This window comes from Nicrophorus vespilloides, unplaced genomic scaffold (assembly GCF_001412225.1).
Source record: "Nicrophorus vespilloides isolate i.1.1-1 unplaced genomic scaffold, Nicve_v1.0, whole genome shotgun sequence".
NCBI classification, from domain to species: Eukaryota; Metazoa; Arthropoda; class Insecta; order Coleoptera; family Silphidae; genus Nicrophorus; species Nicrophorus vespilloides.
In genome coordinates this window covers 49981-75772 of record NW_017099961.1, presented here as the reverse complement: position 1 = coordinate 75772, position 25792 = coordinate 49981, and the positions used below count along the sequence as shown (strand labels likewise).

Here is a 25792-nt window from a genome sequence, read left to right as displayed (position 1 = left end):
TGTATTAACATTTTCGTCATAAAATCCTATAACTTAAGACAAAAAATAAAAAAAAAAAAGAACTATTGACATATCATCAGAACAGTGAACTGTCAGGGTAGATTGCGTAGATTGGATATATCCAATCCAATCGGAGTTGATATGCGGTATATAAAGTCACAGTACAATCACAATATTTTCCAACAATAGACGTATGTTATGGGAATATTAGTGGATCGTAGGTATCAATAATTTGGTGCGAATGTTAATGGTAATATAAAATTTCCTATAGTACAAAACGGGTAGCTTCCAAGATACAGGGTAAGTTGCTACGCCCTAATTAATTAGTTACGAGTTACGAATGTTATTTGCGATTTTAGTTAGTGGTTGGACGAAAATCACGCGGTGTTTGATTGGAAAAGAGATATTGTGTGCAAGAATGGCGAGTTTTGCAGCCCAGGCGGCTCTGCGAGTAAAGTGGAGTTCATTGGTGGAAGATCATGGTCTGGAAGTACCATCAGAAGTGACCAGCAAAGTCACCAGTGTGGTCGGGTGGCTTAAACAGGTCAAAAACCACACACATTCATATCCAGTAGAAACACATTTCGAAACCATTTTTTGCATGTAATTATTGTTTATACTTTATTATTTCCATTGTTACTTATATTTGTATCTTTATTTTTTTTTGGCACTTCCAATTATGTTGTTGAAGCAGTAAACAGAAAAATTAATTTTAAATATGTTATTCAATGTAATTGCACAAGAGAAATGTCAAGGATTTCTTTTGTATTTTTATTTATATTAGGAAGTAGATAAAAAAAAATCAGAGATCAAGTTACTACTCTGGTTAGCAAAACACATTTGATCAGAGGCAGTTGTCTGTGTTTGTTGTTTTTTTTTTTCTATTTGATTCAAAATTAATTAATTTTACTTTTACTGCTTCACTCTTGAATCCCCACTGCAGTGTAGCAGCTTCACACACTATTTTTTTTTTGCTTGTTGGTCTGGCCCATGACCTAGTTTCAAATTCATTTTATTTAGTTGCAGCTATGTGTGGTGCTCTATTCTGGTCTTGTTGACTTGGTTTACTGATTACAGGCTTCTTTGGAAGTGAAGGCAGCTGGTCTCAGGGCAGTGAGTAAATTATCTGACGGCAGCATGGGTGGCCAGAACCAATTGGTGATATTGCATTACAATGATGTATATAATGTGGAATCCAGGACTGGCCTTGAGCCTGTTGGTGGTGCTGCAAGGTTCTGCACAGCAATGAAAAGTTTCCAAAATTTGAATCCATTGATACTCTTCAGTGGTGATGCTTTCTCACCCAGCATGTGTAAGTACATATTCATCTATTTTTTTTTCTTTATTCAATATCATTAGCACTCATGGCATCTCTTAACCTTAAACTAGTATTATAAATACTCATGTGTACTTATTTGGCAGTTGTTATAGTAATACAGATGTACAGTTTTTATAGCACTATTTTCAAGGTTCATTGATCCAGTTGCTCTTATCTGTATACCAAACTTTATCAGCCTTCCTTATTTTCATTGCTAAAAGAATATAATTAACGCATGTGGAAAATTTTTATATTTGGTTATTTCTTAATCTAGGAAACATTCAATTCCTATTAAGAAACTCCGTATCACAAATTATCGTCATATTTGATAATTTTTTGAACTAATCATCTGACAATTTAATTTCAAATATTCATATACCTGGAAAATGATATAAGAGTGACAAAAGTATTTTCAACAATACAGTTTTGTAAACAACACATGCAATTATAAATCAATTAAGATCTCTATGATTTTATCATTATATCAATAATTGTTGAATTTCCAATTATTTTGATGGCCTGTAATCATTAGTACACTAATTACAATATAATCTTAAATATTTTATGTTGTTTTGAAAACTCCATCAAATTTGATAAACCAACTTCATTTCATATACTTAAATTTTGGTAATATTTGTATTTCAGTGAGTACGTTCACAAAAGGCGAACAAATGGTGCCGGTCTTAAACGACGTAGGAACTCATTGCGCGGTATTGGGAAATCATGACTTTGACCACGGATTGGAAATCTTGGGTCAATGGGTTTCTAAGAGTAACTTCCCTTGGCTCATGTCCAATGTTCTCGATAAAGAAACGGGACGGCCGTTGGGTGAAGGCAGAATAACGCACGTGTTGGATTGGGGCGGTCGTCGAATTGGTCTTATTGGGCTTGTAGAGAAAGAATGGTTGGATACATTGGCTACAGTGAATCCCGAAGAGGTTACGTTCCTCGACTACAGCGAGGCCGGACAGAAATTGGCGCAGCAATTAAAGCAGGAGGGTTGCGATTATATAATTGCGCTAACCCACATGAGGACACCAAACGATATAAAATTAGCAGAAAATTGCCCAGAAATAGATTTGATACTGGGGGGACACGATCACGTTTACGAAATTAAAGTCGTCAACGGGATAAACATAATCAAAAGTGGAACGGACTTTAGGCAGTTCAGCAAAATTACAGTTAACTTTGATAAAGCCAATAAGCCCGACGTGGTTGTCGAGGAAATTAACGTTACTTCGGCATTCGTCGAAGACGTAGAATTAAAAGAGAAATTGGATAAGTACACTAGTATTATCGAAGGGAAAATGGACGAGATTTTGGGATGTTTCTCGGTGCCACTGGATGGACGTTTCCAAGCTATAAGAACCTCAGAATCGAATTTGGGTAATTGGGTTTGCGATGTTGTTTTGGCCGCTACCGGAGCAGATCTGGTTCTATTGAATTCCGGTACTTTTCGGTCCGATCAAGTCCATCCTGCCGGTGATTTCACAATGCGAGATCTTGTTAACATTATCCCGATGCGCGATCCATTGGTTGTGCTGTCGGTTACCGGACAACAGGTGTTGGAGATTTTGGAAAACGGTGTCAGTCAGTATCCGAAATTGGAGGGTCGGTTCCCGCAAGTCGCCGGTCTCAGTTTCGCTTTCGATCCGTCCAAAGCAGTCGGAGATAGGGTAGATCCCGCACTGATTCGAATCGGCGACGAATATTTAAATCTGAAACAGAAATACCGCTTGGCCACGAAGAACTATCTGCATTCAGGATGCGACGGTTATAACGTACTGAAGGACGCCCAAGTTTTAGTCGACGATGACGAGTGTCCTGAATTAGGATTAGCAATTCAAAATCACTTCCAAGCAATAAATATGCGAATGGGAAAGACCAGACGCCATTCCAAACATCGACAATCGCTCGTCACTTTGTCCAGAAGGTAAAATTCGTTTATTGTTGCAAGATCTGAATGCATCCTCTAATTGTTTTTTCTTTTCTTATTTATAGACATAGTTTGGTGAAAATGTTGGATGGAAGTGAATTGGATGGGCCACCTCCACTACGCAGATCGAGCACCACCGAGACACCTCCACCAGTTGTCCATGGCCCCCATTCCCATCCGCATGCAAAGTTGACACGCAGAGCTTCCCTCGATGATCTAGAACATGACTCATGCACCTTGACTCCGAGAATCGATCAGCGCATCATCATAATCACTACTCCTGAGGTAAAAAACTAGTCCAACAATTGTAGCTTCTACACATTCCAAAACACACTACCTTCCTAGTCGTTTTTAAGACCCAATCATATTTTTTATATAAATTATTGTTTTGTTACATTCCTACAAATTTATTTTACAATTGTTTTAAGTTTTAAAGATAATACTCACACAGAGTAGAATATATTATTACAAAATATTTTTATTACCATTTACCCATTAGAATTTTGTTTAGTTATTTCATCTTACCTCAATTTTTTTTTTGTTAATAAATATTATTTTATACATTTTATTATTATTTACTACAATCCTTTTTATTATTTTGCAGAATTTTTATTTTATTCCTAAATGTTTCTCTTACAGTTTAATAATGTATTTTTTGTTTTTCTTTATAGAAAAAACAGGAATTGCTTATTTTGAAGCAACGGCTGGAGCAGGATTCTGTGATACAAGAGGTCGACGATGAATGCTCGCCGCAATATTAATCTGGCTTCCAGATGTTAAACAACTAAATCTTCCGTTTGCAACTATAATTGAGTACATTTATTCAATTGAAAGATCTACACAAAAAAAAACTAACAAAAGTTTTACAGTCAATTCTTTTATCTACAAAAAGATGTATCTAAAATGTACATACATTTATTGTGCAAGTTTTTACGGATTGGCCATCGAAAAAAATAATAAATTAAAGGACTTGCAAATATACTAGTCATTATATTATATGAAAAAATTTAGTTCACCAATAGCAAGTGTTGTGTTTAAAAAAAAATGTAGTTTTCGTTGTTCGAAATTAGTTTAAAATGTTTAAATATTATGAATTTCAGGCAATATTGCAAATCGATTTCATTTCGGTAGTGCAAAAAAAAATCACACTCATTTTGGATGATCTGTGATAAAAGAAAAGAAACATTTCTCGCTATCAAATCGAATCCCGTTCACGTTTCGTCTTCTATTCGACGATCTTTGCTTTCGTGCATACTAAACTTAATATTCGCACTTTATTTGTGAAAACTATTTATATTCACTGCGTGCTTTTGATGCTGTGATCGTCCAAACAAACAAAAAATATTTATAAAAATTGATATTGTACTGCGAAATTTGCTTTAATTTACACATAAATATATTTAACAAATAAAAAAAAAATGTACAAATGTATTGAGATGAAAATTTTCAAAAAGACAACACCAACATAAAAATTAATTGTAATAATTTAATTAGATTTTATTTATTGTAATAAATTATATTGTAGTAGGAAAAAAAATAATTTGTTCCATGAAAATGTTTTAAAAGAATAAATAAATGATAAGATTAAGAAGAAAAAAAATACTTTGTAGATTGTTTGATTGCATTTCTGTTAGTATGAAACTTTATTATTATCATTTTCGTAATTATTGAAGGCATAGTCTTTCGTTTGTTGGGATGCTGATAATCTTGGCACTAATGATATGTGTGTCATCATAACTGTCAGAGATCAGTCTTGGGGCCCAGAGATAAAGGGATTGCTTGCAGTTCAGATCGAAGGCACAAGAACTCTCCACAGACACACATCAGCGCTAGACATGCCACATTTAAGGCCCACCAGGAGAATGTTGTGGGAAAGGATCCATTGTAGAACCAGCAGATAATCAGATGGACAAAGTGCCAAGTCCAACTAAAGTCTAGGCACAGTTTAGTTCTTTCTACAATCTTCCATAATACTAAAGATCTAAAAAAAAAAAAAATTGCGAATTATATAAACAAATATATTGATTATTATGCAGGAGGCATTGCTTACCCAATCAATGAATTCAGCACAAAAGCTGCTATTACTAATTTACCACTATAATCTCGAACATGGATTTCCTACAATATGTAAAGTTAAAATCTAAGCAGATCAAATATTAAAGGTTATTATTACATGGTATTCAAAGATGTGATCTAATGATCGGGTGTCTCCAACCAATCCACCTAAAACAGTCAATACCACTCCCAATGTAGTATATAAAATTGTTTGCAGCGAGACAATTTGAGCTATCAACAACCATGGATCCCACTGATTGAATCTAAATGATCCTGTTAGTTTCTTCATCTTTCCATACAATTATTATGTATCTTAGATAATCACAACATTTCATTCATTTATGTAATTACAATAAAAGAATATTTCGTTTTATAGAACCTTTCACATTTTATGTGCACTTCTCTAAAGTAAAACGTCAGACAATTTCTAAGAACAGTAACAGATGTTATATGTATACAAAGCCACATAACCTACTGCAGAATCAATACAGAAAAGATTGCAAAATATAATATATTTTAACGAAATCAGCTACGTGTGTTATTAGTATATCATGAAGTAGATTTTATTTTATAGCAAAATATATCAATAATATGCATGCATGATACAAATGATTGAATTGATGTAAATGTATGCAACCGATAGCACAGAAAATTTGTTGCTACGGATTGTTTGTTGAATCGATAGTAAAAAAATGTCACGTACATCTCGTGAAATTGATAAGAAAATGCTGTACGCCGAATTAAAAGGCGCAATTGCAAGTGATAAGCTCTATTGGGTGCGGAATGATGCTAAAATTAGAGCGTCAACAACATCAAAAGATTACAACGAGTTCAGGTTTTTCCTCCACCATTGATAACATACCTGGCTGTAAATTTGCATACATTTTTGTTTATTGTAGGGACATCGTAGCTGCTGCGCATTTGAATCCGCTAGAGAAACAAGACAGAATCGGAGAAGCAAAATCCAATTGGAATAAAACGACGACGAGGGATTTAGATTCTTAATCTACTACTTTTATTGTTTAAAACCCAAAATGAAACTGAAAATCCTAACGCCCATTTAATCAATACAAAAAAAAAGAAAAGAAACGTATATAGGGAAAGCTAAAGTAAATGCAAAATATACATATAAAAATGTCAACAGTGTTTTGTTATTAAATTGAAGATCTACTTCCTGGGTTGCTGAATGTGGACCTGGGGCTTCATGGAGACTGAAACTGGCGGTTTTTCCTTGTGGAAGCTTTGCACAGCCTCAGCTGGGAAGTCTGCGTTGCCCTTGACGGGGGCTCCCGAAATGCTGACGGTCTTTGGTGGACTTCCAGATATTTTTAATCCTGTGGTGTCCTCCATCATTCCCGCTGGCTCCTTGTGCGACTTGTGCTGGGTGATTCGCATCCCGCCGGCTTTCACTGCATTATTTATTTATTTATTTATTTATTTCGAAAGAGAGAAGTGTTTACATGAGAATCATTATATTCGGTACGAGAACAACGATAATTTATGCATGCGGAGGACAACTAACCTGCCGGTGGATGGCCAGCTTTCAATTCGCAATCACCTCTTCCTGGACTCGACATTCTGGAAATGCAGTATAACCACGAGCGGTTTTCAATATGGAATGATGATTTTTGTTTTGTGTTTAATCAGCGGATTTGGTAAACAAAAACACGTAGGCACTCGCGAGCCGGATGACCTTACTCAAGAATTTCTCGTTTCCTTGCGCATATGCAATGCGATGCAATAACCGAAAACACGCAATTGCACGCAATAAAGAAATCTGAAAAAAAAAAGAATAGATACAGTTATATTGTTTTTTTTATTATTTATCTAAAACAATTGTAATACGAATTCAACAAATAACAATAACGTAATCAAAGTTCAAATGCAAAAACAATCCTTTTTTTGCTCGAAAAATCAATCAATCCTTAAACTTCCGTGGGTCTTTTATAATAATATTTATTAATTACAAATTTAGCAAGAAAAAATGCGATCCAATCAAGTTTTTTTTTCATTTTTTGTGCAATCCGATTGGTCAATATGGACCGTATATTGGGTAGCCTAGTATTTGAACTTTTGTTTGTTTTTACTATACATAAGACCACACATGACTTTATCTCTGAAATGATGCTCAGGAGTAGGAAAAAAGTTGGATTTTGTTATTTCGACCTCTACTACTAAAAACAATATTGCATAAAAAGCACTATTACTAAAAGTTGTCAGGTTTACTTGCAAATTTAATCTAATCTTGAATATGTTGTTTTCAAATTAATTCAATTTGCTGTAGCAAATAAGACTTATTCACTACAGTTAAATACAATGTATATTATAATATAAATTTATGTTTGATTCCTATTTAATGTTTAATAATATTTTTAAACTTCAACTAATAAGATATGTTTGAAATCTGTAATTGAGTAATTTTCATCTGCATTTATATAATTTCTAAAATAGTAGGAATGGTTGCATAATTTATGTGTATTTGGTTATTATTGAAGTTAAAATACATTCAAATACTTGTAATTACTATAATGCAATAATCTAGTTAAATATAATTGCTTATATAAGAGTTTGATAAATCATCGTGCCATTTAATTTTGTCAAATAAAGGTTATGTTTCTGTGAAATGAAAAATGTTGTCGATTTTGAGGCCCGGCGCTTCGCTGATTTACAAGCCAACATTTATATCTCGTTTCATCTCAAACGTTAAGGTTGAACCTCAAGCGAATTCTGGTATCGAAGTTAACGGAAATTTCTACTTGAAAGATGAGTACACCAATGTTACCCCTAAAATACTCTCTTATTTGAACAGAAATCTCCATATACAACAAAACCACCCCTTGTGCTTAGTTAGAGATAGAATCGTGAATTACTTCTATAAGAGCTACAAAAACTCCAGAGGAAATCCGATATTCTCAGTGTATGATAACATTTCACCAGTGGTTTCAGTACAGCAAAATTTTGATTCATTACTTATTGAGCCCTCCCATCCTTCAAGAACAAAAAGTGACTGTTATTACATTAACAATAATTATTTACTGAGAGGTCACACAACTGCTCATCAAAGTGAACTGATTCAAGCTGGTTTGGACTCATTTCTAGTTATTGGAGATGTTTATAGAAGAGATGAGATTGACAGCACACATTTTCCAGTGTTCCATCAAATCGATGCTGTAAGATTGCATACAAGAGATCAGTTATTTAAAAATAATGATGAGCTTCAATTATTTGAATTGGGTATGCCAGAAATGAACTGTTTAAAATAATGGATGATAATGTTAAATCTTTTAGGGGATAATGTTGAAGGTGGTAAGCAGACATGTCACACTTTGGAGGCAGTTAAATTACTTGAGCATCAGTTGAAGCAATGCTTAGTAGGTTTAGCACAGAGTCTCTTTGGAAAAGATGTTGAGTACAGATGGGTGGAAACTCAATTTCCATTTACTTGTCCTTCATGGGAGTTGGAGTTAAAATACAAAGATGATTGGTTGGAGCTACTGGGATGTGGCATTATGAAACAACCAATTTTAACTGAAGCAGGAGTTGTGGATCAGATTGGATGGGCGTTTGGTTTAGGTTTGGAGAGAGTTGCCATGAAATTGTATCAAATTCCTGACATTAGATTGTTCTGGTCACAAGATTCTGGCTTTTTGAATCAGTTTAAAACTGCAACTGCTGATACTAATGTTGTATACAAAACTGTTAGTCAATTTCCTCAATGTAAGAATGACATTAGTTTTTGGTTAGCTGAAAATGGTGACTTCAACAGCAATGATTTCTATGACTTAGTCAGAACTGTAGGAGGAGATATTGTGGAGCAAGTTAATTTAGTGGACAGCTTTGTTCATCCAAAAAGTAAACAGACTAGTCACTGTTACAGAATAACCTATAGGCATATGGAGAAAACTTTAACCCAAGAGGAAGTAAATCTTGTACATAAAAAAATAGAAGATGAAGCAGCTGAGAAATTAGGTGTGAAAATACGTTAAAATGTAAATAAACCTTGATTGTTCCTTACTATTGTTTTATTTTATGTAATTATCTTTGGTATAGTCTCTTCTCTCTCTTCTTCTTTTCCTTCCTCTGGAATACATTTAGCTGGCATAGAATAGTCCAAAACCTCTACTAAAGCTCCTTTTTTGTCACACCACAATTCATAATCTTTGCGAGCTATGTAGGATTTTTTGGCATTGCAAATTGTGCATACATATTTGATTGTTTTATTTTTAATTCTCACTCTACATGTTTGTCCTGGTACCAAAAGCTGGTTACATGTTTTGCAAATTGTTCTTTTAATTGTAGGTTCACTGAAAAATGATCATATGATATATTGATACAATTATAAATATTAATACTTACATTCTTTGCACAGATTTCTTTGATATATTTATCATAAGATTAGAATATGCATTTGATGCTGTTTGTTGTCCTTGTTTGAGGGATAAGGTACTGAGCTAAAAGGAGAAACATTAATTAATTGCAAAATAGAAATTAAATTTCTTGCCTGATAAAGGTAATTCATCCTCAGAAAACTTTCCTTTCCAACACATTTCTTCGTCGCTTTGCTCATATTTATAGTCTTCAGCTTATATTGGATCAGATCACCTAACCTCAGAATTACGAAATGATTTTTGAGTGGGCCAAAGACTTTCCAGACCTATTGGTGATTTGCAGAGCTTTTAGCTTGTATCATTTGGAAGATCCAATTAGATACGCATACAAAGAATTAAAAGGTTTTATTCAGGAAGGCCCACAATGTGGTTTAGTGGCATTAGCAATGTGCTATGGAAATCCCACCAAAGAAACAGTTGAGGATGTTTTTCAATATGCAAAAGAAAATAAATATACCAATAATGGTGAGATATTCAGTGTTGATTATATGCATTTATTGGCTAAGAAGTTTCTACCAAACAAAATTGAGATATATTCAGGAAAATTGGATGACAATAAAATAGTTGAATTTCTGCACAGCAAAGGACTCATTTTAGTCCCATACGATTGTGACAGAGACCACAGGCCTTGCACGAAATTAGGACACAAAGCCCATTGGGCTGTTATTTCAGGGATGATTGAGACTGATGATGGGATACATGTGTTTGCCAAGCATGGAAAGAGTTTGAATACTGCAATTTGGAGTCTCCAAGAACTGGCAAGAAGCAACGAGCAATTGAACGAATTCGCTCCGGATAGGAAAAACTCGGATCTTGTTTACGTTTTACCAGATGGAGGATTGAATGGGCCAAATGGTTTATGTTCAAGAGCAGTTCTGATTTATCCACAGTAAAACATTTGATGTGTTATAATTATTTTATCGCTTTTATTACGCTTTAATGATTTTAAAAGATGCTGCAAGGATTGTGATATATTTATATGGAATAAAATATGTTTCAATATTTATTTGAATAGTTTATTTTATATATGTTATAATGGTTGCCTAATACACGAGACCAACTAATTAGCCATTAATTATTAATGTTTTTATTTCTGTAATCCAATACAATAAAAAAATTATATACACGAAATAAACATTTTTTATACTCCTAAAATTAGATGCAAAAAAATCAATGACATTAATTAATACGAAATTTATTGCTAGTGTTTAATTATAATTATAAAATAAATTAAAAATCAAGGTACAATTTAAAAACTGTTGAGTGATGTTAAATGAAAACTTGCTCATTCGATAAACTATCAGCGAATGGGCTAACGATTTCTTTAGTAGTAAAATAAAATATTAAACCAAATGTTATGGAGATGGGTAAAGCGGGTAAAGCTTTTTTGAAAATGGCCAATAGAAGTAAAGTTAAGCAGAGACCGATGAGGATTGCAACGAAACATGCCAGAGTTGTGTTCCAATCGCCGTACGAGCTGGCTTTACCCACTAGCACCGAGTAGAAAATGAAATCACCCAAACCTAACTTGACGCCTCTTTCCTCCTCCACTTCTTGGTACAAGGTTGTTCTTGGTCTTCCTGTGGTCCCATCATCGTGCACTTCTATCTGTCTTTGGGCTCCTCTCTCCGCATGGTTTTGTACCCAATCCTCAGTGAAACCATCTTCGCCGCTCGCTCTACGATTGGTTTCATCGCCTCCACCGTTGGTAGTTGTGGAAGCGGTGTTGGTGTCATTTCCGGTAGCCATCCCCATGTATGTATACATATACGTAGAAGAATAAATCAGCGCCGGAAATATCTGTTCGTTTCGTTCTTGAGCCGTTTCAACGAGAATCCTCAGAGGTCCGCGAGGCATTAAAACAGCGACAAGATCCCAAACTGATATTACTGCAAGTACTGCCCAAGTCGTCCATTCCGGCAAATATTTAATGAAAACCAAAGCCATCAGAGCAGCAATGAATATCAAATATGCTTGCTGCAATATTAAAGGTCCTTTCCAATGGATGCAAATCATTCCCATAACACCGAAATTCCACATGAGAATGAACAACGTTAAATAATCGAATGGAACATTATAAGCTCTCAAAACTTCTTCCACATATAAAAATGAGAATATACTCAGCAACATTAGAGAAGAAATGATGAGCCAACCATGTATGACTTTATAGCAACGATGTTTGTACAGGACAATCAGCAGCACAGTCATAACTATAATGAAACCCATAAGAATAAATGAATTGGCAACAGCATTCCACACTTTTGTGCCAGTCTCTGGGCTTTCCTCATGAAATGGTGTATAGACAAGATAAACATCTTTTATAGAATAAAATCGTACTGAACTTATTGTTGCAACCACGACGACCATGCATAGCGAAACGGGAGCAAATAACTTGATGACATGTTTGGCACCATATTTCAATTCCTCTTCTTCATCACCTAACCACTCTTGTGGTCTGGCTGCTTGGCTATTTTCTGGTCGGGTTTGAACCTCAGGTAATGTATTAGAACTCATCTGCATGAACAAAAAAAAAAGAGTGAAAATCTACAACTTAAAGAATTTATGAATATACATACTTCTCCATGTTCTATGTTCCTTGATGTATGTCTTTTTCGTGTATTTTCCGGGGGTGGAGCACGGATCTCGCCATTCGTTGCCACATGTCCATCCATCAGCCTTGTGCTCTCTGACGGATAATCAAACTCGCTGTCGCTATCTGACATGCACGAAGATTTCTGGAAAAGTTTGCGGAGGAGGACTCAATGAACAAGACTATTTGTTATTACTTTGTGAGTCACCCAAACCAAACGTCCCACTGACAGATAAACAGGTGTTTTCGGTACCATCTAGGGGAATTTTCAGTTTTCAATGCAGTCTTTACATTATTGATTTCAGAGTTTCTGAAATTCCTTCCAAGATGTCACTACCTGTACATATTTATAATATTTCTAGTTTAATGCATTTATACTTTTAAAGATGTATGAGCAACGAGAATCCTAAATATTTCAATAGTATTTTAACTCAGTTTACTTCTATAATGTTCTTCTTCTGTTTCATCAATTATTTCATGAAAATACAATCTATATGATGGTTCAAATAAGTTTATATCATGTGTATATTACTATATACAAAGTATGCTAATATAATATAAAGATATTAATGAATGTTTCATTATATAATACACATTAATAATAGAAGATATTGTTGTTAAATTGAGATGAAATATTATTTTTAGTTTAATGGTTTGTCTATTAGTTTTCATGTGTAGTTAAAACTTATAATGCTTGGGAATGATAGAAATGTATCAAATAAATGTTGTAGCATTCTTGTAAGCAATGCGTGATAAAACTGAACAATAAACAACGTCATCAGGTATGAAAATATATTGTATTGTCTGTGAAGACGACGCCCATGTTTGAATGGGATAGAGGGCGCGCATGAGTCAAGGCTGGTATTCGCAGCGTAGACCTCCCACACACTCTTGACCACTTTTGTCAGTTTTTGGTTGTCAATTGGAGTGTATGTGTGGTGTGGTGGTCGTCTTCAACAACAATTTTCATCCACTTTCATAGCTTCCAAACAACTCAGCATCAAACCCAACCAATTGTAAGAGAAAGGACGACAAATCTCCAGTCCAACTAGAAAACCTACCGAAAAATCTACAAGTAAGTAAGTTAACTAGACAGTATCATTAACTAAGTCCAATTGGAAACACGGAACATGCTAACAATATGCCTCTATTTGAACTATCTAACATATCGAATTTCGCATTTTATCCTCACACCCCTTTCGCAAATGTATTTAGGTCCTTGGCTGCCTTATTGATTTTCTTTAGCCACACTGACAATGCGGAGAAATAGCAACTTTGTTTCCAGTGCAAACAGAAATTATTTGAAATTACATCTGAAACAGCAGCAATCGTGGACCATGGCAGAAGAAAATCGATAGAAGCGACGTAGGTGGAAGTGCAAATTCCGGATGCGTGTCTCATTTCCGGCATACATATTCGAACCTATGACCTTGCCCATAGTGATTTTCCTGGGCTGCAGTGAAATCTAGACGTGAAATGACTATTGGTCCACTTGCCCTTTCACATTTCATATTTATTTACATGTTACACACGTTCAAATCCGCTGCTTTAATCTGTAGTCCTTAACGCGCATTTGCGAATGTCATCATTGCATTAAACGCAAATTTTATTGATTTTTTAGGCGAAACCCAGAGTCCTTTTAATAATTACGTATAATACTTCGAATGTTATTCCAAATAAGTTACGACTTCATTCAAAAACTTAGAGAAACTTGTCATTCATTTATTAATACCAATAATTTATTATATTACTACATATATTTTTTACAAGATTATTGTATTAGAGATTTTACTACTTACATTTTAAGTTAAACTTTATATGAAACTTTAGATTTATCTGTCATAGACTAGCACTAGGTAAGTATTAATTTGAAACTTTAATGTCATGAGTTCATGACCTTAATACACAACGATATTATCGGGCGTGCCCCAAGGAAAACCACCAGGTCCTATCTTAATAAACTTCTTCAGAGAAATCGTTTTTAAATAATTACTAAATATATGATGATGTAACGCATAACCGTTTATTGTTATGCTTGGCATTAATGTATTATTCTGTAGGCAATAAAGCTTTCTCTTATCTGTTCATGACTTAAAGTGATTCATATATTGTTTAAGTATCATTATGTCGTACATTAAACGAAGTTATTATTATATAACAACAAATTATTAAGGCAATTATTAAATTTGGTATTGATAAGTTAGTTACAATTAGTCATTAAAAAAAAATCTGAAGAAATACAATATTTCATAATTGTATATTTATGAGTATGGGATGGCAACTTTTCTAGAGCAAAGAGCCATTTTTAACATATTATCTGTTAAAAAAATAGCGTCATGATCGTATGATTTTTTTTTCTAATGAAATGAATTTTTGCTATTCAACAGTTTAAGCGGAGTCAGCCACAATTTCTCATCAAAAGAGCCGTGGGTTAGTCTATATTATGGACCAATATATGAAGAGAAGTTTGTTGAAATCATGATCATTGCATTACTTGAAATTCTGAGAATATTAGTCATTTATGATTCAAGTCTATATGTACTACATGATCAGTAAATTAGTCTTATTTACTTAAAAGAAAACCTTGATTTAATTCATGAATGGATTAAATGTGGATATGTTACGTATACGAATCTAAATCGATATGCAAAGAATTTTACTCGTTTTTTGTGAGTATAATTATAGAAGCCAAACAATTAATCCGAAAAATGTATTCTAAAAACTTTTTATTTATAAACATGATGAATGTTATGTAATGCGACCAAACAGCAAGTCACTGTCTACAGTGTGGACCAGTGGTTCCCAACTTTTTTTTTGGTTCTTATGTAACATATACATAATATCCCATACTGTTAAACTCTAGATGTGTCCATTCTCGATCAAATCAAAACGATCAAATTGTGTACCTCACATTGGGAAACACTGGTGTAGACTAATCAATAATAAAGTAGAAGTAAACTATTTCATAATTAGACATGTTGCATATGCAATTACGGAGAAGAAATCTTGAATAGAATTAGATATGTTCACATTCCCACTGAATTCTTAATTTTCAATGAGACGGTCATTAAAAAGATAAAGAGTAATTATGAGAAGACGAAGGATGGGTTAAAATTACCCTGTCCGCCGAGTACACGTACTATAAATTTGCTAAACACATTTAAAACATTATTCACGCTGTTTGAGCATGCAAATTTATAATAGAACATAGAGAGATTTATCGATTTTCGTTTCTCCTATGCAGCATAATATTACGTAACTTTGAGAAGTAATAGAAAATGCCGAGTTGGCATTAAATTGGTGCAAACTCTTGACACATGCTGTTAAATAAAACAGATGTGTAGCGAATAATTGAATCTTCAGCATTCAATATTCGATTGATTCTAAAGAGTCGTTATATCGAAATTATGATGGACATAGACACTTTAGTAGTTGCATTTTAGTGATTATGATGGACCGTTGACCGAATGAAAGCCTCAATCTGATTTGATTAAAACGGAAAGACATTGTCGTCCGATGAATCTTCCCATTATGTTTAATACAATTATCCTGCGTTCAAAGCAAGGAATTTTAACAATGGAACCACACATTACTGTACAGTATGAGCGTGTACTGTCAAAACGATAATACTGACACGCTCAGTTTATATCAGAAACTACGGACGATTTCTTTTAATTTATTAATTAGTTCATAATAACGGATCATTGCCTTCTATATTAAATGATTTTAAACGAATGTTTTGATTGAAAATAATTTATTATCAGATTTAATGAAATTTAATTGATTGTCAATATCATCTTCATAGTTAAGTTTTACCAAAATTATAATTTGTTAGGTTTTTCATTCTGTTTGTTAAATGTGACCTGTTAATTTATGTTCTTCGTCAAATTTAGACTATATATTGAAATATTACTTTTTAAACAAATCGTACTTATCAAGTTTTATCGTTATAATTGCAGTATTTGCTAAAAATTACATAATTTATGCACTAAAGCAGTATTCTTCTGTATTCAGTATTTACTTATTAATATTATATTGTCAAATGTGTAACCATACAGCACGTTTTAGCACAAATTCCTACCTGCGAAGTTAGTTTTGTCGGGATGCGTTTTGTTCGTCTGAATGATTAATGTTAATCTTTACCTCTCGGATATCTGAATATTCATTATAAATTAAAGAGGACTTGAGTCGAATGCGCAACAAAGCCTAATTGCCCATACATTGTCGTTGTATTTATTCATGCAGGTTGAACCTCATAAATAGAAGCAAGCCGTAAATTGCTTCATAAATTATTGATTGTAAGAGGTCAACTAGTTATCATTCCATCAACAAATATATAAAATGTGCACTATGCTTCCGTTTCTGGTAAATAATATTTATTAATGTTTTGTTTTTTTTTCTCTATTTAAAGAACAATGCCTGCCCCAGAACCAGTAGCTGAAAATGGAGCTCCCCGCTCTGAACTCCAGGAACTTCAATACAAAGCTGGACAGGTTACAGATGATGTAAGTTGTTGCATCCTAACTGTTACAATATGCAAAACAAAATAAAATTGATTTCAAGTAAATTTAAAAAAAAAATCACATATATAAATATTGGATCACGTCATTGATTATTATTAATTATTTACAATTAATTGTTATATTAATTAGTTAGCAAATGTATTTTCAACTAAAATGAAGGGCGTGTCCGAATATTTAGGGTCTCCACTATATTGATTAAACTTAACCTTTAACTTCATAGCCTTCTATTAAACACATTTTCAATAACTAGATTCAATTAACGATTGTATATTAAAAATTGCAAACCGACAATGGTATTTGGAATATTTATATTATTTTCCTTTTCTTTTAGTCCCTGGAAAGTACAAGACGGATGCTCGCCCTTTGCGAGGAGGTAAATATACAGTTTTTATTTCCAAAATTCAAAAATAATATTATTCCATTGTGCTCTAACCGAAGATACAACGAATGTATCTTTTTCTTTCCATCGTTTGGAAGAAAAATAAACATTCACACTGTATCACTTTTACATTCTTTACCTTTCAACGAAGGAATCGAGTCGCAACATTTCTTTTCACTGTCTTCACTTTTCGACATTTCTAAATGTTTCTTCCTTCTTTTGCTCTATACTAAATGTGTTTCATTTTTTCTCTCTCTCTATATATGTTTTGCATTTCTTCCATTAAATAACTTAAAAAGAGAAGGTTTATAGGTTTTGACTGCTCATTTAATATGCATTCGCAAATAAATCTTCATTGGAGGGAGGAACAATCCCAACTGTATAAGCGTGTGTGTGTGTTTTTTTGAATTTTGGTAGTTCCTTCTTTACGAAATCCCTTATCTATCTAATATTATATCCTGTTAAGCTATACTTCTAAGCGCATGCGTTTAACCCTACGACCTAATTCGTAAAAGACGAAACTACCAACAATTCTTAGGTGTCTTTTTTTTTTAAAGAAATGTACTTGAAGCGAAGTACGTGTGTTAGTTTGTAAGTGATGTATATTTGTTGTTTTCTTCATTATGACTTTTATTTTTTTTTATTTACATAATCTTTTGAAGGGTTTTTAATATTTTGTGAGAAAAATAATACATTCATATTATTGTTTTATATAGTAATATACACTTTTGGTTCTGATTTTTTTTATGGTTTCTTATAAATATATAAATATTATATATATATCTTATCTATCTGTGCTGCATGGTTGTACTGTCTTTAAATTCTATAAAATGTTTCTTTCTCGCAGAGCAGGCCTACCACCGCCGGTTGCTATTGTTTATTTATTTAGTTTCTTCTTTATTTAACAAAAAAAAACATGTAATTATGTTGACCGTATGCATCTACATGTAGATTTCCAATTTGACTTTAAATATTATACAGTTAAGTTAAGTAAAATTGTAGTCTACAGGTGGATGATTACGTGTTCTATTCTTTCATTTATTTCCGAAGTTGTATATGAATTACCACGTTAATTAGTCGTATTATTTTTTTCGTTTACTTTCTCTTATTTAATTTCTTTGATTTTCGTGTGTTTGGTTATGTTAAATTTGGCTGCTTGTATGTTGTCGTGGGGGTAGTCCTGCCGAGTGGCTGCCAGAGTGTGCTGTGTTCCATGTACAGCTACATTCCACACACATACTCGCAGACCAGACACAACCACAACCATATTATATAACGTTACCCCTTACCAATTCTTTGCCACTCTCTTCTATCTTTCTTTACTTAGTATAATCTACTGTTACTACTACCACTTTCAGTTCTAATTCTTCTGGAAACACTGACAAAAAAAAACTCTTTCCCTCTTCATTTCTTTTTTTTTAAACACAAGATGTGCATGATTTTGGGTTTTCCAATACCATAATTTGCGATCAGTTATAAAACTGAAGGCACGGTTTATTTTTTGTTTGTTTTCTTCCACCATTTTAAGACCAATAGCTCACATTCTTTAGGTGGCGTAGCGAAATCGTCTTAGATTTTATTGTAGAGAAACCCCAGATCATGCACTTTGTGCTTCGTTACAAGCAATTTATACTGAAACTACATTTTTTACCAAACTGATTTTATTTATTTACATTTTTAGTTTGTCGATGTTGTGCGTAAAAATGGGACAAGCGAATATCAATTTTTTTTCACCTAATGTTATTTTGCATATTTTCTTGTTCCGTGTCTTTTCTGAAAAATCATTTCTATTTTCAGTGCTTCGCGGTGCAGCTGAAAGCTTTAGAAATTATTTTTCAAGTTAAGATTAACTGTGTGTGTTTTCCTTTTCTCTATGGTGATTGCTGTTTTTATTCGGTTGCAAAAATCTTATTGATTTTTCTTCCTTAATTGATTATTTTATTTGTCCCATTCTTGCGTTTCTTCCCACTTTTATTTTTTCTCTCTCTCTCCTCTATTTCTGTGTAGCTGTGTAAGTGTATTTACTATACCTAAACTGAAACTAATATATACCTATAAAAAAATATCTAAAACGATAATTACGATTATTCTTTTTGATTTACTTTTCTTTTGTTATATATTTGACGATGAATGGTTTTTCATTTATTTGTTTATTAGTTAAGTTTTCTTTGGTTTTCGTTTTGTTCAGATAATATACTTACTTTATAAACATATTGACATATTATATGTAATACTAACATACAGTGTACACTGTTTGTGCTGCTAGAGCAAGGAGGCTGGGATCCGAACCTTGGTCGCTCTTGATGACCAGGGAGGTGAGTCCTCTCTCTAAAAATCTCTCTTTCTTTCTATTTCTATCTCTCAATTTTCTTTGTTTTAACTTTCAGTTTTTTTTTCTTACCCCTTTCGTTCAGTTGATTATTTATTTACGATCATATTATTCATCAAAAAAAAATATGTTGATCTATACAATAATTGATTACAAAAAAAGGAATATACTCTTCTACTATACATTCACTCAATTCATCATCACATTATATTCTTCTCATTTTCATTACATCACATCACATTGATTTTCATTTTATTTCTTTTTTTTTGTTTGTTTAATTAATGTGTTGAAACATTGATTGCCTTTATAATTTGGAAAAAATAATCATATATTTTCCAAAAAAAAAATGTGTAATATAATTTACATCTTGAAATGATGGGCAATCAATGTACATTTATCAAGAATCCATTTGTGACGTTGATTTAATTTCTACGTATAAATTACGAGCATTGATGTGTAATTCGATCATAAAGGTTTCAATTACCTGATTTAATGGAATGATTCAATACCACGTGGATAGAGAATGATTTCATTATGTTAGCTTATTAATACCTGTCCCTATGCACAGGTTGAATCAAATTATAATTGCCCTTTGCGTCTCTGTTCATAATTGATATACGTCAGAGTTATACATTCTGTTCATACACATTTATAATTTGTACTCTCTTTTTTTTTAAATTTAATTTGATTTTCTCTTCTTTTTATTTCCTCTTTCAAATTACATGAACTATATATTTATACTTGATATATACTAACAGTCTGCGAAACACTCATTTTCACACTGCATGCGGCTTTTGCTTGTCTGTGCAGCCACCTATTTATAAAAGTTGTTGAATTTCAAGGAATCCCTATTGAAATAGTACGAGACTCCCCCCATTTCACCAACAAAATAATTAGTTGATGCTTTAACCATAGTCATGAGAAACAGAAGAAAATTTATGGAAATAACCGTTACTCTTTAAAATCGCGTATTGATTGTTCCGTAACTTTGCTTTTCTTTCTTACGTTTACGTAGATGTGTTGATTTATGATGAGATTTGTTGTTTATTGGTAATATTTAATTTGTTTCTGGTATGTTGATTGTATTGATTACGAATGTGGATCATTGTGTGTCACCAATTTGTTACTATATATTTTTTTTTTAAATATTATTTTTGGTTTCTATTCTAAATTGGTAATGATTTATTTGTGGAAGAATCAGGTTCTTTATATAGCTAGATGAGTGTTTTTGTAGAGTACAGATGCCGGGGCGAAGACGCTGCAAATGTTAGACCATCAAGGGGGTAAGATTTCCATAAATATTTCTTATATTTTTTTTTACTCATTTTGGTTTTTCTCTCTACTTATCAGCAACTACTAACAGGTGTATTGTTGTTTTCCTTCTATGACTGGGATGGAGATTTCAGTGGGTCCGAAAACTAACTGTTGGAGACTAAAACTCTTTTTTTCTTCATTTGCAATTTACTAAATGGCGTGTGTGTGTTATATCGCGCGCATTCTGTTTCATTTGTCTTTTTTTTTGGGGGTAATGGAGACCTGCCTTAACCACAACTAACGCAGCCTGTGTTGATGTTTGTAGAGCCACGAAGTCGGGATGAAAACCCTTGTCATGCTGGATGAACAGGGGGGTAAGCATCGTAATTGATACCCAAAAAAAAAACACCAGAAAAACCATATCCAGATTTTAAAAATAGGAGAAATTTTAACAAAGTGTCATACAAGACACGCCATTACTCTCTCTTCACTCTTTTCATCTATTTCTCTCACTCCAGAAAATTACTAATCCTCTAATAAAAAGAAACACTTAATCGTTCCATTATACATTTCTTACATTTCGCTGAGGTGAAGCATTCTTTTGTACTTTTTCTTCTTTTCCAACTTTGAAATTACCATAAAGTCTGGTGCAAAGAAATGAATCGTTTGAATGAAATCGTTGACGTGGAATTTTGTATCAGGGAAACGGTTTAAATTTTCATAGTCAACATTTAATTGCTATATTGATTTTCTCATTCGCCGGTGTTTCTACGCGATAATACTCCTATTTCACAATTAAAACTATGAAAATAGTTAACTTTCTCTTGAATCAACATACTGTGATTAATAACATTAAGTATCGTGTGGATTTTTGTTTGTTTCCATAACATGCGAGTTACCAGAGTTTTTTTTTGTTTTCTGAAAGCCGGAGAATGAATGGATGAGGAAAAATACCACCGGGATCGATAAGACCATATCCGTTTTAATAAACTCCGAGTCTCTCGTGTGCGTGGTTGAATGTGGGGGACTCTCTATATATCCAGTTCTATCTGGATGAAAGAGGAAATTACAAAGCCTGCGGAAAATCCACCGAGCTTGCTCGTTTGCAAAAAAGAAAAAAAAAACATGAAACTAAACTACTTCAATATAGATACAGATATGCTTTTCAATAACTTACACTGAAGAGTACAAGTCATTATATAAATGCGGACTTTTCAATGGATTTGCAATGTGTGACATCATTACTTAAAATATTGGTGATTTCAAAATGGAAAACAAGAAAAAAAAGAGAGAAATGCCAAATATATATCTTGATATTTGTGTTTTGTAGATATTTTGGATCATTTGTATTGAATTAATTATTTCCTACTGGTTCATTTAAAATTTACAAATTAAATATTTAAACATTAATATATACTAATAAAAAGAAATCTACATAGTAAAATTAATTTAGTTACAAAATTTCTAAATGAACACAATGTTCAAGTATATTATAACACATAATTCTTTCAAAAAAACAACCAAAAATACATTTAAATACCCCTCCATATTATCTCTGTCATCCATCTGTAATTCTATTATCTAACTCTTGAATGAAACCTTAAAATTCTACTACTAAGATATTTATTTTTTCAAATTCCCCAACTTCACTTACAACACACTAACACGACTAAAATATGAATACAAGTAGCAGTTGACTAAATCTTAAATAATTCGGTTGAATCGATGGTCTTATGCAAGATCAATGCATAAAATGATGTTGTAATTGGAATTGTAATTTGTCGCCAACAATGGGAATTTGTGTAAAACTAATGATTATGAATTTATATAAAAAAAAAACTAAATTATAAAATAATATGATAATGTATACGAGAACATGCACACACAAGACAAGACAAGACATCATAGGACAACATCTACTACTATACACTATACGAGATCTCAGTAAGTCGTCTTTTTCTCGAAGAAAAGAGAGAAACTGTTCTAATAACAATTTGAACAATTTTTTCCAATTTTTTTTGTTATTATTTCAATATAAATGAAAAATTGAAACATTATTTGCTCCTCACACTTTCTTATTGAAAATATATTTATGCATTTGATCTTAAACAAAATACTTAATACTTAACTCAGTACGCATGTAGATTTTTATACCGTAGATGGCTTAATTATTGATTTATTCATTTGTTCCTTTTTATAGTTTTAGTACGTTTCATATAGTTTTGCACGTCGTTCTCTTTTACTTTTCTTTATAATTATTTTTTTATTATTATTATTAATTGCATGCGTTTCATCTTTCTTTTGGAAGAGTGTTAGCAGACTTGATAGTATTTTATTAATCGACTTAATATTGTAATCCGTTAATTGATTTATATAATTTTCTCTTCGATTTGTAATTTTCCATGTACTAATGTCGTCGTTGTTTAGAACAATTGGACCGCATCGAGGATGGTATGGACCAGATCAACACCGACATGCGCGAGGCCGAGAAGAATCTTACCGGGATGGAAAAGTGCTGCGGTTTATGCGTTTTACCCTGTCAGAAGTACATTAGTCAAAATTACTATTGCTTAACTACGTTCAATTTACGAATACGCGTATTGCAGGGGTTCTTCGTTTAAAGAAGACGAGGGCACGTGGAAAGGCAACGATGACGGTAAAGTCGTTAACAATCAACCCCAGAGGATGATGGATGATCGCAACGGATGCGGTCCGCAGGGCGGATACATTGGACGAATCACGAACGACGATCGCGAAGTGGAAATGGAGGAGAACATGGGTCAGGTCAACACCATGATTGGTAATTTGCGTAATATGGCAATCGACATGGGATCCGAATTGCAGAATCAGAATAATCAGATCGAAAGGATCAATCTCAAGGTAAGTCAATCGCATAAAATCAAGACAACTACACGTGTATATCTTCAAACATTGATTTCGATCAAGTACGTGGACGAGCAAATCGGATATTTTCAAAATTACATATTAAATTTTCTACTAAATCTAATTATGAAAAGAAAAAAAAAACATTAAATACACTTCGCTTATTGCTTTAATTGCTTTTCGTAAAGGATTACCATGAATACGTTAGTTGTTTTAAACTATAATTAAAAAAATATGAACATTTTGATATTCATATAAATATAATTAAGGTGCTAATTCCAATACAAAATCTATATTTTATTCATGTATTTCGAAGAATTCGTTCATCTGTAGGAATTTATTTTTCATTTGCTCCATTTTTCTCTCATTATTATCTTTTTTTTTTGATCGCTTCCATTATTTTATATTAAATTTTCTTAAATTATTATGCCTAAACTCATAAATTATATTCTTTAGATTACATTATTAGAATACATAAAGAATATGTTGTTAATTTAGTTTGAAATATTTCATCATTATTTCACAATATTCATTTCATTTGAAAACAAATGTTCTACTTATTATGTGAAATGTGGGTAACAATCTAATGGCTTATTGCTATTAGTGTTTACAATGGCGTTGATTATATTGTACTGCTATTATTTATTCCTTTTTGCAATTTTTTGATACTAAATCTATGTTTTCTTTTGTCTTTTATTTTATATTGCTCCATTCCACGCCAACAACAACTCCTGCACCACTACAACAATTTCAACTCACACACTTGGTTTACATGGTAACATCTACAACAACAACAACAACAACACAGGGCGAGTCCAATGAGACACGGATAGGAGTGGCCAACCAGCGAGCCCACGAACTCCTTAAGTAGACACACAAACACACTTTATATAAGATGAGGTCTAGCCGAGGACCTTGAACGAAGATAACTTTTGTTATCCTTTATTTGTTATCAAATAGATCTTTCAGTTTCTCCTTCAGCACTCTCCTGATTATGTATTTATTTTTATAAATTTCGGTAATCGTTTATTGAGTAAAGGGTCCTCGGCTACACCCGAATCCGATATCGCACATACTGTGCTGTCATGTGTTTGCTTGATGTACGATAGGGCGAGAGCAACGAAACGCGCATTGCAGTCGCTAACCAGCGGGCCAACAAGCTACTCAAGTCCTAAAAGGGAGATCGCCTTTATACTCTTAACATTTAAAAAAAATTGTAACCTTTTTCTCTCCTTCAATGTATCTTAAATATTTAAAAAAAATATCAATTCTCAATGTTGCTTAGTATTTCACCTAGTCATAGGTCTATTGTAGATGATAATACTATATAGATTGTAATACTTTTATTTACGTCTTTGAAAACCTACCAACTCTACGAAAAAGTCACCAAAATATTTGCGCTACTACTTAGGATACGATATTATCTAATTATTATAAAGAAATTCAATGTAACCATATCTTACTAAGACTTTATCTAATATGTAGAATATATATACTGTAGCTATTGAGAATATTGTAATGACTGGGTGAGATATTTAATAAGGAACGTCTCTCATTGTTTATTATTATAATTCTGTCTAATTTAGTTATTTAAAAAAAAAAGTGCCCAGTGCCAAGAGTGAGATTTTGTAATAGTCAGGCACGCCTACCTCTAAACACTTATTTTCCTTTTTTCTACTATGAAAGAAAGATGCAAATCTAACAGGAGCAATAATAGATCGTAGAAATAAGTAGAGTTGGTAGAGTTTATATACTTTTGGAAATTTTGAAACCGCCCCGGGAATAAAAAATTAGTACTGGGGTTCGCACATTCATTGTAATAACTTAAGGAATAATAAATATATATATTTAAATGTTACTAGTGGTTGATGAAACGGAGAGTAAATAAGAGATGATGAATGGGTGATTGACGACGTATTTTTACATTACATTTTTTTTTTTCATTTCTTTTTGTAAGAACAAACAAAAACTTTAGTTACGATTAAATAATTTCCGTTGTGTAAATACATTTTGTTTCGATGTATATATTTATGTATGAATTTATAACGAATGCTAGTAACATTTAGTTACTTTTGTTTCGAGGGTTTTTGGGGTTGAGAAAATATTTGTAATCTCTTTTATTTTAAGAGAACCAAAC

General features: G+C 32.7%; 9 protein-coding genes across 14 annotated transcripts; 5 read left to right on the top strand and 4 right to left on the bottom strand.

Moving 5' to 3' along the window:
- The first annotated feature begins 52 nt into the window (after positions 1-52).
- LOC108566336 (mannosylglucosyl-3-phosphoglycerate phosphatase) lies at positions 53-4637 on the top strand. 2 transcript variants are annotated; one of them, XM_017926155.1, is made up of 6 exons: positions 53-300; positions 360-544; positions 1078-1312; positions 1964-3251; positions 3320-3539; positions 3926-4637. In XM_017926155.1, the coding sequence occupies exons 2-6, from the start codon at positions 419-421 to the stop codon at positions 4013-4015; spliced, it is 1959 nt and encodes a 652-aa protein (XP_017781644.1). In that variant the 5' UTR covers positions 53-300; positions 360-418; the 3' UTR covers positions 4016-4637. The 2 variants fall into 2 exon arrangements, with proteins under 2 accessions (XP_017781644.1, XP_017781645.1); XM_017926156.1 differs by lacking the exon at positions 53-300 and having other exon boundaries at positions 461-603.
- A 228-nt stretch (positions 4638-4865) lies between these two features.
- On the bottom strand, positions 4866-5761 carry LOC108566325 (protein SYS1 homolog). The gene is made up of 3 exons (XM_017926135.1): positions 5428-5761; positions 5305-5372; positions 4866-5235 (listed from the first exon to the last, which is right to left on the bottom strand). The coding sequence occupies exons 1-3, from the start codon at positions 5596-5598 to the stop codon at positions 4995-4997; spliced, it is 480 nt and encodes a 159-aa protein (XP_017781624.1). The 5' UTR covers positions 5599-5761; the 3' UTR covers positions 4866-4994.
- Positions 5762-5929: 168 nt separating this feature from the next.
- LOC108566328 (coiled-coil domain-containing protein 103) lies at positions 5930-6334 on the top strand. Its single transcript, XM_017926139.1, has 2 exons — positions 5930-6144; positions 6209-6334. The coding sequence occupies exons 1-2, from the start codon at positions 6002-6004 to the stop codon at positions 6312-6314; spliced, it is 249 nt and encodes an 82-aa protein (XP_017781628.1). The 5' UTR covers positions 5930-6001; the 3' UTR covers positions 6315-6334.
- Positions 6335-6344: 10 nt separating this feature from the next.
- Positions 6345-7029, bottom strand: LOC108566327 (death-associated protein 1). Its single transcript, XM_017926138.1, has 2 exons — positions 6832-7029; positions 6345-6718 (listed from the first exon to the last, which is right to left on the bottom strand). Exons 1-2 carry the CDS (start codon positions 6884-6886, stop codon positions 6477-6479), a joined length of 297 nt encoding a protein of 98 aa, XP_017781627.1. The 5' UTR covers positions 6887-7029; the 3' UTR covers positions 6345-6476.
- Positions 7030-7803: 774 nt separating this feature from the next.
- On the top strand, positions 7804-9323 carry LOC108566323 (probable phenylalanine--tRNA ligase, mitochondrial). The gene is made up of 2 exons (XM_017926133.1): positions 7804-8543; positions 8598-9323. The coding sequence occupies exons 1-2, from the start codon at positions 7940-7942 to the stop codon at positions 9293-9295; spliced, it is 1302 nt and encodes a 433-aa protein (XP_017781622.1). The 5' UTR covers positions 7804-7939; the 3' UTR covers positions 9296-9323.
- On the bottom strand, positions 9322-10045 carry LOC108566326 (ribonuclease P protein subunit rpr2-like). The gene is made up of 3 exons (XM_017926137.1): positions 9811-10045; positions 9666-9760; positions 9322-9613 (listed from the first exon to the last, which is right to left on the bottom strand). The coding sequence occupies exons 1-3, from the start codon at positions 9874-9876 to the stop codon at positions 9337-9339; spliced, it is 438 nt and encodes a 145-aa protein (XP_017781626.1). The 5' UTR covers positions 9877-10045; the 3' UTR covers positions 9322-9336.
- LOC108566324 (UPF0692 protein CG33108) lies at positions 9966-10822 on the top strand. The gene has a single exon (XM_017926134.1). The coding sequence runs from the start codon at positions 10084-10086 to the stop codon at positions 10588-10590; it is 507 nt and encodes a 168-aa protein (XP_017781623.1). The 5' UTR covers positions 9966-10083; the 3' UTR covers positions 10591-10822.
- Positions 10823-10902: 80 nt separating this feature from the next.
- LOC108566321 (presenilin-1) lies at positions 10903-12542 on the bottom strand. The gene is made up of 2 exons (XM_017926132.1): positions 12274-12542; positions 10903-12211 (listed from the first exon to the last, which is right to left on the bottom strand). Exons 1-2 carry the CDS (start codon positions 12418-12420, stop codon positions 10967-10969), a joined length of 1392 nt encoding a protein of 463 aa, XP_017781621.1. The 5' UTR covers positions 12421-12542; the 3' UTR covers positions 10903-10966.
- Positions 12543-13130: 588 nt separating this feature from the next.
- On the top strand, positions 13131-25772 carry LOC108566335 (synaptosomal-associated protein 25). Of its 5 annotated transcripts, none has more exons than XM_017926154.1 (7): positions 13131-13366; positions 16699-16792; positions 17142-17183; positions 19456-19504; positions 23200-23317; positions 23379-23652; positions 24765-25772. In XM_017926154.1, exons 2-7 carry the CDS (start codon positions 16703-16705, stop codon positions 24828-24830), a joined length of 639 nt encoding a protein of 212 aa, XP_017781643.1. In that variant the 5' UTR covers positions 13131-13366; positions 16699-16702; the 3' UTR covers positions 24831-25772. The 5 variants fall into 5 exon arrangements, with proteins under 5 accessions (XP_017781643.1, XP_017781642.1, XP_017781641.1 ...); XM_017926153.1 differs by having other exon boundaries at positions 13132-13362; positions 24464-25772; XM_017926152.1 differs by lacking the exon at positions 19456-19504 and adding an exon at positions 21098-21146 and having other exon boundaries at positions 13133-13366; positions 24464-25772.
- Positions 25773-25792: the final 20 nt, after the last annotated feature.